The sequence below is a fragment of the Pinus tabuliformis genome, chromosome 3_2 (assembly GCF_031772625.1).
Source record: "Pinus tabuliformis cultivar Carrire ecotype Pingquan chromosome 3_2, CPIR1, whole genome shotgun sequence".
Taxonomy (NCBI): Eukaryota; Viridiplantae; Streptophyta; class Pinopsida; order Pinales; family Pinaceae; genus Pinus; species Pinus tabuliformis.
This window is the reverse complement of record NC_142302.1, coordinates 817110813-817127194: the sequence shown is the minus strand read 5'-3', so window position 1 is coordinate 817127194 and position 16382 is coordinate 817110813. Positions and strand designations below refer to the sequence as shown.

General features: G+C 33.2%; 1 protein-coding gene across 3 annotated transcripts in view; it reads left to right on the top strand.

Moving 5' to 3' along the window:
* Positions 1-11481, top strand: part of LOC149183147 (cysteine-rich receptor-like protein kinase 2) — a 48716-nt gene extending 37235 nt beyond the window's left edge. For all 3 annotated transcript variants that reach the window (XM_089417056.1, XM_089417057.1, XM_089417058.1), the window contains exon 7: positions 10838-11481. In XM_089417056.1, coding sequence (XP_089273182.1) covers positions 10838-11167 — 330 coding nt within the window. In that variant the 3' untranslated portion in view covers positions 11168-11481. The remainder of the gene's footprint in view (positions 1-10837) is intronic.
* Positions 11482-16382: the final 4901 nt, after the last annotated feature.

Below are 16382 nucleotides of genomic sequence, written 5' to 3'. Positions count from 1 at the left end.
GTTGCGCTCTCCATTATCTGACCTCTGGTCAGATCGATCTCCGTCATCCATTTTATTCACCGATCCAATAGCTATCATGCATCGCTTAAATCATTGATCGACGTATCGCAATTCCATCACATTGTCCACCAAACCTTCACCTCTGCGATTAACGATCAGATCTTGACCGTTGATTTGAACTCAATCTGACAGTTGTCGCTTAGCCGATCAAATCAAATTGCACGATGATCCTCAACCATTGATCTTCTTCCATCATATTCGACAATTCACAATGATTTCAGGTAAGAAATGTGCATGACGATTAACCACCCAAAAAGTGGTTTCCTCTCTCCTCCTAACTGCTACGTGTCACTTGATGAGTGGAATCGGGTGCAATCCAAATTTCCACTTACCTCTTGTGATCTCGCCCGAAATACCACCTTTCACTTTCAATTCCTCTATCTCTGTGATATGATCCTGTCCATTGATCATATCGGTCCAACGGCCCCGTATCCCACTTCCCACCAGTCACATGGGGAGGAAATTTGTTGGCTCTGTTAGTGTTTTTTGATAGTCATGCGGTTGAACTGAAATAACACAATATATGGTCAAAAGGGGAAAAAACAGCAGCACGATGCAGCAGAACCAACAGAAATGGTCATGGAACGTCGCTGGCATGAGCGAACCACCTAACGGTGCAACAAAATTACTAGACTTTGGTTACTGTGTTGTTAGAAAAAGAGACCTTTGAGCTTATGTTTGTCTAGTTATGGCAACAAGTAGTTAAGAAGACAAAGGGGATAGATTAAGACATCTCGAGCCTCAGAAGGTTTGAGAGCATTGTAAAAAGCCTATAAATGGTTGAAAGTTAGAAGGATCGAGGGTTCAACTTTTGGAGACTGTGGATACTCTTTTCCTCCCAGCATCTCATCTTCATTGCAGTAATACAAGCTTCTTTTTCTGTTACATGTTCAATTTCCATCTTCTCATCTGTTCTAAGCTTGCACTTGAATAGGTTATTCATGTTTTCTTTTGTACCTAATGCTAGATAACTGTCATCTTATCTCTGCGTTGATATATTATATTTTCAAGCTTCATTTACTTCTGTAGCTAGCCATTCATATGTGTTTATGTATGTATCTGCTAGTGCAGTCAGGATTCTCCATCTATTCATTGAATCTATAAACTATTGAGCATTAGTGGTCAAAAGCCTTGTCAAGTTGAGGGTGTTCATGCATGTCTTGAGTGAAATGAGAGTTGAAACAATCATCTGACTTGATCCAAACCCCAATCCATTCCAATAGTTCAGAGAATGATATTGAAGATTTATATGTTACCAGGCATCTCCGAGTTACAACCTAGGAGAGTTTCTTGGAGTGCTAGCACAACCCAATGTGCACTATATGTTGGCATCATTTTCTTGTGGTATTTCACCCTTGTATGACAGTGTGTTTGTGAAATGCCTTGGTATTTCATTTTGGTATTCAAGTCAACAAATTTGCATGCCCGGTGTTCGTAAATATTAACCATCATGAAATTTTTAGCTTTTTATGTGGAAAATGTCGGTGTTAATCTTTTTTAAGAAATACATTCCTACATATGGTGGTTAATGTTGGTTTAAGTGTTTAATGAAATATTTATTTATATTGTATTGATTAAATTGTTATTTCACATTAAAAAAATAGAAATACAAAATTGGGAAGAAATCTTTAGTGATTTATGTAATATTTGATTTACAACATTTTTAATAGTTAGAAAACATTAATTTGTGTTATTTTATTGGTCAGATTATTATTTAGCATTGGAGATGAGAAGAACATTTAGGAAAGGAATCATGACATACATTTAAAAAAAGTTTGTTAAACAATTTCTTAATGCAATTTTTGATTTATAGAATTTCTAATAGTTGTAGTATAGAAATGAGTTATCATAACATATTTTTGTGGCTTGATAATATTTAAATTTTAAGGGAAAAAACTTGAAAATTAAAATAATTGATTGTTTACAACATAGGTAAAGATTTAACCCTTATTATGATCATGCAATTGCATTGAGAAATGATTGGTTTTTGGATGCCTTCAACTTCTTAGCCCTGATCTAATAAGGATACAACAAAAAATGATTACACCACTCCATGTGCTTAAAACCTTTTTCTATTTCTAGTGTTTATATAGTAGAGTATATTAATGAGGTGATGATGGTGGAGACTACAATGTTGGAGATTACCCATCTACATTTAGTGTTTAAAAATATATATAGTTATTAATAATTCAATAGGTATTGGCCACCGACCACAGCGTTATATTAATAGATTCAATCAAATTGGGCAAGGAATTATAAGATCTCTCTTTTCTATGGAGGTTTTCTTTATTGTTTAGTTTATGGTTATGTTGATTATCATAAAGTGTTTGGGGATGGTACCTAGTTTTAGGGAAGTGTGGGAATTTTTAATTACTTGGTTCCCTCAATTGTGTTCACTTTCAAAATTTGTGGTTACTGGTGAGCCCTGGTATTACACCAAGAATGTTAAAACTCCCAAGGGCTCCTCAACTCAAATTATCAACCTAGGGTTCGTACAAACTTTGAGGCGATAGTGCTATATGCACAACATATAGGATTCCACTCATGCCACCCTCAGTTATAACATTAGATCAAAAAGTGCTCAGAGACCTTTCCTCGTATTGAATTAGGATGGAAGCTTGATAAAAGGACAATTGGAAATTGCTTCTAGCTATGAAAATAGAAATGTCATTGACACAACTTGTAAAAAGTTAACTAATCAATTCATGAAAGGACAAAGGCTAACCTACTTGTAGAAATAAAGCTAGGTTATATTGCATAATTCATCAAATTACCTCATCTACTTGCAGAAAGGAAACTAACTTATATTGCATAATTCATCAAACTACCTCGTCTACTTGTAGAAAGGAAATTAATTTACCTTACATAATTCATCAAACTACCAATCATAATTGAATGTACCATCTACCTAGTTCACACTTGCTCATAAATCAATAACCTACTTGCATGATAAAGAAGCTAACTCTACTATGTTTTTGCAGTGAAGAAAATGAAGGTTTGGAGTGGCCTAGCAGATTTCCTTGATAATATTATCACAGCTCAGGGTCATTTTGCATCTATGTTAAGGCAAAGTTGTAGTGGAGATCGAAACTGATGAAGGAAAATACTACTACAAGTTTGCTACAGGCAATTGCTACAGGAGGCCTGTAATGCTACGGGAGGGCATCCGAGTGGCTTTTGAAGGTGAAAACACTGCCTTGAGGGTATGGAGAGGTGGATAGTAGTTGAAGAAAATGATAGGTTGGTTTGAGCCCCTAGCCAAGCTCAGGACCTCTCGGAGGCCTGTCTTGCACTAGGATGAGTGCTCTTGGTGACCTAGGTAGAATGACTTATAAAACGGGGTTTTGGGACAGAGTTTGGAAGTGGAAGGAGAAGACGAAGGGCTTAAGGTGGAAGTGGTGAAGGTTCCCTTCCCTGCAGATCAACCATCCCTACAATCAATCACATGCATGCATATATTTATCATTAACAAAATGAAATAACTTATGATGGAAAAGATGAGTTAAATTTCAATAACATATAATTCATGCAATACCGCTAATCCAATCACTCAATTGACTTCTAAGCTATATAAAAAAATGTAAAATAGGACAACTAACACTAATCTATTTCCAAGAAATCATAAACACAATATTTTTGGTTTATGGTTGAGAATCCTTCCACTCATTCTCCCACATGAGAGGTGATGTAGAGGCTTCAACCACATGATTTTATGGGTTAATTTCTACTGAAATGCAAGAAACTATGAACTACTTGGAATAAAGAAGAAACATAAGTACAAGAAGAGGGACCAAAGCCTCTGGGTTGGGCCCAAACCTAAGGTCTCAACCCTCTTAAACTAACTCAGATGCAACTTAAAATTTAACTTCTCATTATAAAAAAAGTGTAGGTCTAATACATCACATAAAAGTTGAAAATAACAATGTCAAGTTTGGAGCTCAATAACTACACCTAGCTGATCAAAAAATTTGAATCCTAATGAGCTCTTATTTTAGTTTATTTATACAAAAGGACAACTAAATCAGTTCCCTTGAAAGTAGGAATTGCTCCCTCCTTGATCTCGAAAATGGTAGATCTTGTCCTTCTTGATCTTCAATTGGACTCGGCTGCCAATGAGATCGAACTGGTGAGAGAGGATATGGTGATCCCAAGTCGAGTTTAGGGAGTTAATTAGGTGGACAAACCCCTTAGATTCTCTCCTAGTTGTCTCCATTAAGCCCCTGTATAGTAATAGCCTAAAAATTGCTTCATTTTTCTGCAATTAAACCACATTAGGCCACATACTATGACAAACACGTTTTACTCCTCTTACTAAGAATTATATAATGAAAAATGTGAATTAATGCAAGAGAAGGATAGTTTTAAGGCTATAGGATGAAATATTAATCTTAAAAATGTACCTATTGATGGGACTAATCAGTTACCATTATGGGATTTATCATTTTTGTAGGAAACTAGGAATTCTTTGGGAATTTACATAAATTCAAATCTTGAGAGAGTTATAGTGGGATTGTGTAAATATGTGTGTTTATGTACTAAGATAGATGTTAGTAAGGGTCTTGTAAATGAGATGATTCTCAAATTGGAAAAAGATAAATACACCCAGGTATTGCATAGTGAGAACATAACAATCTGATATTTGATGTGTCACATGACATTATGATCTATGATATGTTAACATATGGGACATATATAAGTTACTTGTCTCCATGCTCACACCCATCCTCCAAGAAACAAAAAGAGAATCTAAATTAAAAACTGAAACTTGGAATTTATTGAATACCGAATTTTTTTTAATGAGATAACTCAACAATCACAAGAGTCAATTGGGGAATCCAATCCTTACTCAATAAAAAGAGTAGAAGATTTGGATACTAAGATTGATTCATTGAGGGAGATAATTTGCCTAAAGCCTCTCTAGGTGGAATAAATAAATCCCATGATAATGTTTCCTTCTTACTTATGATTACTTATCATGCATACTCCTTAAGGTCTATGATAAGAGGTTAAAAATAAATAGGGGAAGGATTCAAGACTATTTCTTAAAGGACCATAAATAATGTGGACATTTCTGGTGTATTTTTTCTCTTGTAACAAAATTCTTGTATGTGTCATATGCACCTATGGTTGATATTTCTTATATCATGCTTTAAGCACATGAAAAATATGATTTATTTTTACAATGGAATATAAATAATAGCTCCAAATAATTTTCTAGTTCCATAATGGTACCACTAAATTATGAAGATGCTTTCTAACAATCTTCATCCTCATTATTCTTATCTTCTTTCAATTGGATCTAAGTGAGTTCCGGGTGAGGCATATCAGTGATGTGTTATAATGACACCACTACATTATGAATATCTTTTCTGAAAAGCTTCATACTCATTTTCTCCATTTCCTTTTGTTTTTTTCTATAGGTGGGTTGTGGGTGGGGCATATCATATTTTAAGTGGTGGTTATCTTTTAATGGTATAAATCCCAATATAAAGGTCATTGAAATTCTTGTAATGGAAATTCAAAGTGGCCCAAGATTTTTCCTTCAATTTCTAGGTTTCCGTTTGATGATTTTCCGCTTTGATTTTCATAAACTCCAATTTAGGATCAATTTCCATGTTCATGGACTGGTTTTGTGCCAACTTCATAACTATTTGAGTCAATAGAGATTCAATGTCCTCTTTCTTCTTACTTATGCCTCTATCTACTTCCACAGAGTGTGCAAGTACTAGTTCCACATAACATGAATGTAATTCATGGCACTTGCACTTGGATAGTCATGCATGTTTTCCAAGGGGTGTGAAGGACATAAAAAATAAAATGAAGAAATGAATATGTGAAAAGAGCCAAGGAACATGCACACACTCCTTCCTACACACATAAGTCCCATCACGAAGAGCCACATTCGTTAAGAGAAATTGTGCCCCAATGGTAGTAGTGAAGCCATTAGGCTGTGTGATGGTAAAATGAGTGATATTTTTCCATACCCATATGCATATGAAGAATGAAGGTGCCTCCTTCATTGAATTGATTTTAGTCTCATTTGATTGGATGAAAATAAAATAGCGAGTGCCTCAACCTTGTAATTCTCTTGTGACTATCACTTGTTGGGAAATTAAAGGGAACGAGTAACACCCCATAATCATTTTTTTATTTGAACATTCATATGATAGCATTATTGTGTGATTTTTATTATCCTTCATGTTGTGTCCTGACTCCTACCTGTAAATTTAAGATCTCTAAATTTTCCTTGTTATCATTAAATGTAGCACCTTAGTGTAAAGTTTTTCACAAGGCACTAAGACAAGTGTAACATGGAAGTGTTACCATTGTTACTTAGGCAACCACTTCCCTTTATTTAGTGAAGGGGAGATTAACACAATGAAGTCTTCCCCAACAACTTTTAGGTATCTATACACAATAAGTAATCAAAGGTAAGGCCTCCTATATCAACTACTCATAACACCATAATAAAAATACAAAATTCAACAAGACAACAAGATGGCTTAATTAGGGAAATTTTTAGATTTGTATGTATATATTTCTAGTACAATTTATGATGTTTATTAAGTCATTATAGGTTAAAGAGGTTACCCTCAACACTACAAATATAGAAAAATCTACGAAGGTAGTAAAACTTGAAGAAAATGTGATATATTTAGCAACAATAAAAATTATTACATCAGTAGATAAACTACCCCTGAACAAGTTAAATACAAATGAAAATTAGACTTTAATCAACATACAAATATTAAATTAAAAGGGCATGTAACAACCCTAAAAAGAAATATGTACATCCCTAAGAAGGTTGTAAAATAAACCAACAATGCAATATATGATGAATACGTCTATTTCTAAACATACAAATGCTCATAAACCTTAGACATGTTATTTTATGGCTGAAAATAGATATTTATTTGTTATAAACCCTACTCTAACCATAAAATAAAGAGTAAATTATTTTATAATTGACTATGTGAGAGAGACTAGTGCCTATATATTTTTGGGGCTTATTGTTGGGGCTTATTGGGTAAATTAAGGATTCCCATGGGAGAGAGTAAGAGGATAGAGGGTGATATATATAGATTTCAATAACTAACCTTAGAATATATACCTAGTAACTTACAAAATCCAAGAAATCCAATGGCAGTTTTTCCACACGAAAGCTTCGTGGGGTTTTAAGAATATATACCTAGTAACTTACAAAATCCAAGAAATCCAATGGCAGTTTTTCCACCGGAAAGCTTCGTGGGGTTTTAAAGAAGTGATTTGCTCAAAAGAAACCAAGTGAATGTGCCATCTCCACTAGACATATAAAATTACTCTTAAATCATCCATAAAAAATCCAACAATATTGGAGAGGCCACTCATTGGTTAAACCAATATCATCCATGAAACCCTTGTCATGAAATCCATAGAAAATGAAAGATAATCTACTAAATTCATCTCCACAAGAAGTCACTCTAGTCATCCTTTCATAATGTTTTTCACAATAAGAAAAGTTGACAAATAATAGTATAACTCCATAAGTAGAAGTGATCCATAAAAAATCCAACAATATTGGAGAGGCCACTCATTGGTTAAACCAATATCATCCATGAAACCCTTGTCATGAAATCCATAGAAAATGAAAGATAATCTACTAAATTCATCTCCACAAGAAGTCACTCTAGTCATCCTTTCATAATGTTTTTCACAATAAGAAAAGTTGACAAATAATAGTATAACTCCATAAGTAGAAGTGATCCAAATGAGGAGAGTGTTTCCGATATTTATATGAGGAAACCAAGAGTTATTCCTCTACAAGAGCTAATATCTACTAAAATTCCTAGAACCATATAAAAATTCATAATACAAGGTGGATACATCTAGAATGACCCTTAAAAATTCCTTTGTAATGAAGAAATAACACATAATCATGAAGTCATCCTCAATAAATGTTCCATAATTTGTAATGAAGAAATAACACATAATCATGAAGTCATCCTCAATAAATGTTCCATAAAAATCACACACGTGGAGAAAGTGAGCCAATGAGGGTGACACCTTCTCCAAAATACTATGATAATGCTTCAAATGCCATGTCTCTTCACTAAAATGTGTAACATCTCACCCAAAAGTTATGTCTCATCATAAGAAAGAACCCAATCATCATCCATCATGCGAGGTCACCTCAAGTATAGTGACATTTTATCGTAAAAGTGTAATGTTCCATCATAAATGAAGCATCCTAAAGTGAGTGCATAACATCATCAAGGAAAGTGGTATGATGAACTCTCCAAAAAGGAATGTAATTATCATCAACCCCTACATCATCATGAGAATGCTCAACATTCATAATTAAATGTGGGGTGTCTCAACAAGTCATCACGTTATCTCAAGGCCCCAACACCCTCCAAAGCATGTGCAATATCCTCAAGGAAGTGTGGAAGAAAATCATCAATGTTGCCCAAAGGATATTGTTTGTGCCATCATAAGCATGGAGGGGCTACAATAGTTAAGTGAGACCAACCGAAATATATAAAAGAGCCATTGTAACATAAAAAGTAAGTCACGTTTAATATAAAAGACATCAAGTAGACCACATTAGGTATATTCTTTAATCTTCACGCTAGCTCATGACATCATGCAACTTTTCAAGTTTAGGTATGTGAGGATCATCATAGAACCTTATTAGGTGTGATAGTACCCATGAATTAGAATATCTACCAATAAACCAATCAAATTGTAAGTGCAAATGTTTATGGCATGGTTTGTGGTTTAGTTCATAGGAGTGGTGCCTTTGGCATGCAATGCCAATGTAATGATCATCTCCATGGGTGCCTTTGTAGAGGGAGTGATCCATATGTTGGGTTACCTTTTCCTCGCCATTGTCTTTCCACTCCTTTCTTGCCTTTTTCTTTGTTTTGCTTTGCAAACTCCTTTTGGTCTATATGCATTTCATTGTGTAGGGGTTGGGATTATAAATTTAATCCTTTCTTTATTTATGCATCCCTTTCGTTAGGACTCGGGATGATGGCCTCATAATGAGGAAGTAAGGCTCAAGCTTCTTTGGCTTTGAGTTATCATTATTTATATGCTTCATTTTTATTTTTCATTTTTCATTTTATATCATGCTATTTCTCTTTCTTTTATATAACAACGTGAACATTGGGAATCCAAGTTCCTTCTTCTCATATAGGTATGAGGTAAAAACCCTTTTGGGGTACATGTAATAGCCATCCCAAAAGAAAGGATAGCATAAGGGAAACATATTGAATGTGTTAAGCACATAAAGGATATGGGCACATTATCCTTGTCAAGGTTCTTTGGTAGCACCCCTTTCCCCAATAGTAGCAACACTTGACTAGAATGCATATGATGCCCATAAAGGGGAAACAAGGAAAATAACATAACTTCTAAGAATCGTGATTCATTATATGATTTCGACACATGATCCTTACTTAAATACCAAATAAAATAAACTTAAACACTTCATATGGAACAATGGCTAAGGCACCCCATGTGTATTGGGTCAACATCATTCTCAAATAAGTGAGATGAGCATGATATATGAGGCATATGTAAGTTGGTGTAATGACTAATGCTAGTCATAATCATTGGGATCACTATTTACTATGGGGATAATCAAGGAAAAAATATGTTATAGGTACCCCAAGGTGGGAGAAGGTAACATGCCCTACTAGTAGCCTTAGAGCCAAAGCATTTCTTGATGTGAGGGAACTTCACTAATTAGAGGGTGCTCAACCTACTTTTAATTATGGGAATGAATCAAGTTAGATTAGGGATGGTGAAGGAGTTTTAATTATGGGAATGAATCAAGTTAGATTAGGGATGGTGAAGGAGGGATGGGGCATAACTTTATTGACAATATACTTTTAACTATGGAACTTATGTGAATTAGATAAAGGGATGAAAAAGTAATATTGTTAGAGAGATCATGGAGGATAATCACAAAATCTCCAACTACTTTTATGCTTGTTCACTTGATTTTTCAAATCTAGATTAAACACTTTGATACGTTATTAATACTTCCCCACTACATTTGACTTTGCAAAGCTTGCTTAACTTCTTAATACATTATTAGTTAATCCATAATACACCTAACTTATTTATTTGATTTTACAAAACTAACTTTAAGTCCCTAATAAACAACTATTACCATTCTATTACATCTAGTTTGTTGACATAATTTTGTAAAACTAATTTAACTCCTTTGTTCACTCCGAATACTCTACTTCATTGTCAATTATTTAACTTGAATATCACATGTAAATATACTTTCAAATGTCTAGAGTATCTAAAAATATCCACCCATTCCCACCACTCCCAACAACAACTATAAATAATATAAAATGTTCATTCGAAATAAAAATTTACTATTTCAAAAGTCCTTCCAATGGCTTGAACTAATAAAACAGATAGAATCTGAGATGAAAGCTTTGACTCTATAGCTTTATATCATAGAATAGCATTACAACCTTGAGATTCCTACGACCTGCCTTGTATAGTTATAAATGGAGATTCCTACAATATGTTTGAACTAACAGGGGGTATTCCATAGCAGCATGTCTAACAGACATTTTTTATCATGCCATCCCTGAAAAGAAGCATGCAGAAAGTGTAATATAGGCCTAGCCTCTCTGCGCATATGTAACACGGTGGCAAATGTGCTTGTGAAAATATTTGTCTAATACAGCGCTAGCCTATCTATTGTATATCAAACACATCTGTAAATGTGTTTGTAAAAATTGTGCTCATTATTTTTCTGATATTGCAGGCTTGGAATCAATTCGAGCAGAATCAAGTTTTGAATATCGTTGATCCATTGTTAGAGGGGCAGTACCCACGAGAGCAGGCGCTAAGAGTGATTACTATCGCACTTCTATGCATCCAGGGCTCGTGGATGCAGCGGCCTGCAATGTCACAGGTTGTGTCAATGTTAACCAACTATTCAGAGATAATTGTTCATCCCACACGACCAGCTTTTATAGATACCGCTGCAGACAGACTCCCGAATTTCACTTCAATACCCGAAGCTGAGACGCAAGCTGCTGCTCCAACTCGGACATCGCATGGATCTATCAGCGTCTCTTTACTTCCCCGTTAGTCCAATGGACAGCTCTTTATTATTTTACAATCTGCATACTCTGACCGCTATAATTTTTAATGCAGGCAGACCGAAAAACTTTTGTAAACCAGGAGTTGGAGGTTCAGTCCCTCTCATTGATCAAATTCAGTGAGTCCTGAGCATTCGACGTATCTTTAAATATTTTTCTCTATTTATTCGTGAAGTTCTAGTGAAATAACTATGTGAAACGACATGCCACATACGTTGTGCACGGGGAAGTTCAACTGATGTAATTAAATTTGACTGTGGAATGAAATGAAAGTATGTGCCCGGGGAAATTTGACTTAATGAAATGAACGTTAGATACAAGTTCACTACTGCGAGAATGACACTTACATTTGTGTAAGACAAAATAAATAATACAATAGACATTTAAGATAATGAAAATTAAGAGAAACTTATTTAAGACCATTAATAATCTAGACAAAACCATATCAATTTAAGACAATATCATTTCAGTTGGCCATCTTGTAGGTACTACAGTTTCACTGGCCAGCTGCGTGCAAGGTACTATTGTCTCGTGCTTATACCAACTTTGCTATTTCACTGGTCAACTTAAGCCTACCACTGTCTTGTACCTATATCAAAGCTACTATTTCACTTACCATTGTCTTTATCTTATATAAAGACAACGACTTGTTGGGCTCGCTCTTTGATTTGTGGGGTATTCAAATCGGGACAACTTTTCGTGGGAAGATTTCCTGGACATCAATTCATCTTCTATCCCTTGGACCTCTGCTGATATTATTAAAGACAACTTGTCTGTCATTGCATTCTCAAAGTTTGGACAGAGATTCCATGAGTGGATAGGGAATAACTATATTTTAAATTTTTGAAAATAGATATTCAAATGAAATGAAATTTAATCATATCAATTTATTTATTTTTATATTATGTTTTTCTTTTTTTATTAATCTTCTTTAATTAAATAACATTCTGAAAAACTTTTAATATTTTTAACTAATTTTTAAGTATTTAATTTAATGTATATTTATTTGAAAATTATATTAAAAACTACATAAAAGTAATAAATTAAAGATTATTTGATTTCAAAACAATTATAATATACATATCATATTCTAAAAATATAATAAGTAGATGAAAAATATTATTTTTTAGTTGGCTTAACTGAGAAGGATTTGAACTTTGAATTTCATGTTTTTACATAATACTTCAAAATGATGGTCAATTGAGTTACACTTGATGAGATAAAATTATTTGTTTTTTTAAATATGTGAAAAAATTTAAATTACTTCAACTAAACTTTGATATAAATTTGATAAAATATAATGATAAAAAAAATTAAATAATATATATATATATATATATATGGCACATTAAGAAATCTAAAAAAATTAAAATACAAAATCATCAATATATGCATTTTAAAACTTCATTGTCTTAAATTTGATTCTTGCATTTCTTATACTCACATCTCAATTTTATTTTCACTACTGAACAAATATATTAAAGAGATAAATAAAAATACTTTAATTATTTATTAGATAATATTTTAGTATTTAATTTTTTTCTTATTGTAAAAAAACTTTCTACTAATATTGTAAAAAGGAAAACTGCAAAACACAGTTTATATTTTTTGATATTAACTTATTGTTAGGTATTAAAATTTTGACAATGATTTTCATCTAGTAATTAGAAAACCATGAATGCATTATTAAGAAACCAAGTAATATTAGTAATTGATATCATTTTAAACTAGGGGATAACTACTATGTGATTTATCTTCCTCACTTAATATAGATATATATATATATATATATATATATATATATATATATATATATATATATATTATGAAGGAGGTTGAAAGAGTACCTCTAGCATAAAATTTAATTTAATGTAAAAATCCATTGTCATACCCCTCTAGTCACCCACATCGGAGGTTGACTTAGCGCACCCAGATGGCCCATCAATACAAGTTTGTTGTGCATCATGACTCATTTCATTTCATTGATTTTATTAATATTCATGAGTTTAACTCTTATTGAAGTATGTAGATAATCATTCCACACAATTATGCCTTACCATATCCAATATGCAAATGATATAAATGAAAGTAATCTTATAGAATCAACATCCAAAGTGGCCTAATAGTTGTCAAATATTCAAATGTGTTACAACCAAGTGAACTCTAGTCTCGTATAGAAATTTAAAAATTATAAGAGCACAAAATTCATACAAACCTATCCCCAAATTTCCTATTTGATTTATTGCCATCGATCACAACTTTGTCATAGATCAAAATTGTTTCACTTGATAGAAATAGTAAGTACTCTCATATGCATGCAATGTATGAAGAGTTAAGTTAAGTGAAGGAAAGCAAGTTAAGTCTAATATTAGAAGTCAAGTGAGTCAGAGTTAAAAAGTTAATGCCTTGTCAAGAAAAGCTAAGTTAAGGAAAAGAAAAATGTCAATTTATGTTAAAGTGAAGTTAGAAAAGTTTAGTTAAAGCATCAAGTCATAGTTTGCATGAGGAAAATAAAGTTAGAGTTTGCATGATTCCATATTTAGAAAGTTTAGTGCTTATATACTCATGGTTGGGTCATTGTAATGTGAAGTAAGAAGAGAGAATAACAACAACTCGGTGGATGTATATGAGAGAATAATTAATGAATAGAACTTATTTATTCAAGTAGAAGCTTGTGTACTTATTTGTCTTGTGTTTGCATGTTTATCTTTGCCTCTAAATAACAAGTGGTATCAGAGCAAGGTTTAGCAAGGTTTCAAAGAACCAAAGGAGTTAAGAAGGTCATGAGATACTTCCACTAAGAGCCTTGGCTATTGTGAGTAGCCCACAAATCAAAGTTTGCATCCATTGGTCCATAAGTAGAAACTAGAGCTCGTTGAGAGTTTGTAAACCCAACTACTAAAATATTAGGGTGAGTAGCCTACAGAGCCACTACCACTGAACAAATAGGGAGTCTCGACCATAAGTTATAGCCATGAGAATCCATAAGAATCTGTGTAGAAGAGATTAGAAAAATTGCTAGTAGTTGTTGGGAGCCATCGTTAAAGTGAAGGTCAAAATATTTAGTTTTAAAGATAATCAAGTGTATGCTATGTTAATTTCTAGAAGGTTAAAACAATAAGGAAAGAAGACAAAAGACAAAATAAAGACGACAGTCATGATCACAAAGAAAGAGTGAAGCAAACCGAGAAAAGAAATCGAAAGGAAGAGCCAAAGTATTTCGAAGAGAACATAGAGGTTCTCACCATAGTCGGGCCATATAAAATACAAGTAGATGAAGTAAACAAATTGAGGATGAATGAATCAGGATAGATCTGGTAACACTTCCAAAATCTCCTAGTAAAAAGTTTAATTTTTGGGGACTGTCAAAATGAAAACTTTTCTTCGATGTAAAGAGTTGATTGAGTATCGTTCTAATAACCCATCTGATGAAGTATGTGATGCCTTAGTATTGGATCTTATAAAATATGCATTAGATGATAAGTACTTGTGTAAGGTAGAAAAATCTACATCTTCCTAGGAAGCATGGAAGACCCTGGAAGTATAATTTGGTATAAAGTAAAGTGACATAAAACAACAAATTATGTTACAGTTTGTTGAAGAATCAATAGAAATTCAACTGTAGGTCTAAGAGTAAATGAGCAAGACTCTAGGAGGAAAAAAAATCTTGGAGAATCCCACTGAAAGGTATATGATGGTCATAAAGACTATAAAAATGAAACCCATCATGCAGACATGTATATGGATGAAGAAGACACAAAAAATATTTCACACTGAGAATTTGTAGCCTTTATGTGTGAAGTATAGTAAGAGCATATAGATGCTCGAGAACCCCACTATAACATGGATGGTGAAGATGATGGTGAATCTCATTGTGACAAGACACATGTGGATGTTGATTGCAAAGTGAGTTGTGAATTGGTGAATCCAACAATAGACCTTCTTGATGATGGTGAAGCTTCCAATAAAGAATTGAATAACATGTGTGATCTAGTTGGTATGATTGTAGTTGATGGTGACCTTTTTGCATCAGAGTTTGAGGCATTTCAGTTTGAGAATAATAAAGACAAATTTTCGTATGAAGTAGTGATTTTTAGAGTTGAAAATGCATCTCCCATGATTCCAACAACAAATGATGAATTTGGTGAATTCGAAATTGTTAATGAGCACATGAATGTTCAGATATCTCAAAAGGAGTGGATGAAAATTATGTTGATGAAATTTGTGGTGTGTTTTTTGAAACAAGGACTGATTGTGGAAATATGGAAAGTGCCATGTTTGATGAAGAATTGAAGGTTGGAGCTACCACTATAGTAGCAAGTTATGAAGCAATAGTTAGAATTTCTCATGAAAGAGTGTACGATCTAGCAACAATTGATGATTAAGAAGAGGATAAAGTGATTCATGAGTATTTGATGAGAATATCCACTAACAGCATAACAGTGGAAGATAGCCTCAATGCAGTTGAAGAGGTAGAGAAGAAAGAAGAAGCAGAGAAATATCTCACTGCAAAGCATAATGAAGATGTTTTAACAATGATTTTGAGTGTGCATAGAAAGAACAACGATCCAATCAAAATTATAGTTGAAAGAGAAGATGAAAAAAAATATGTAGGAAAGGGCATGGAATTTTATAAAGACAAAGAAGAAAGCATTGAAAAAACCTTTCAAAAATGGAGTCAAGAAGAGATGAAATCCTATTATAAAGAAATATGGAAGAAATAAGATTAGGAATATGAATCGAAAGATGCATGGAAAAGTTCATAGTTTGAAGATGAAGAGTTGTGGTAGTAATCCATGAGTGAACGAATATTTCAAAAAGAGGATATAGAAGGTAGGCTCTGAAAGCCTAAATTGTTTTTTAGAACAAATATAAAAAAATTAAACAAAAATTTGTAGTATCGGAAAGTGAAGAAATATGGAACTTACATCAAGAAAGCACAATTGGAAATGAAGCAGTTTCAAGGGTATATAATATGGAAGAAATGAAAAAAAGAAAAACTTCATTGTAAAAAGTGATCTGAGTCATTTTTTTATTGCAAGCGTAGCATGCATAGTTGAGTCACGATTAAGTAAAGGTTGAGTCATATGGTTATAATGAAGGGGGAGTTTTATAAATACTAATTACTCCCATATGGATGTAATGCATGAAGAGTAGAGTTAAGTTAAGGAAATAAATTTGAGTCCAATATTATAAGTCAAGTGA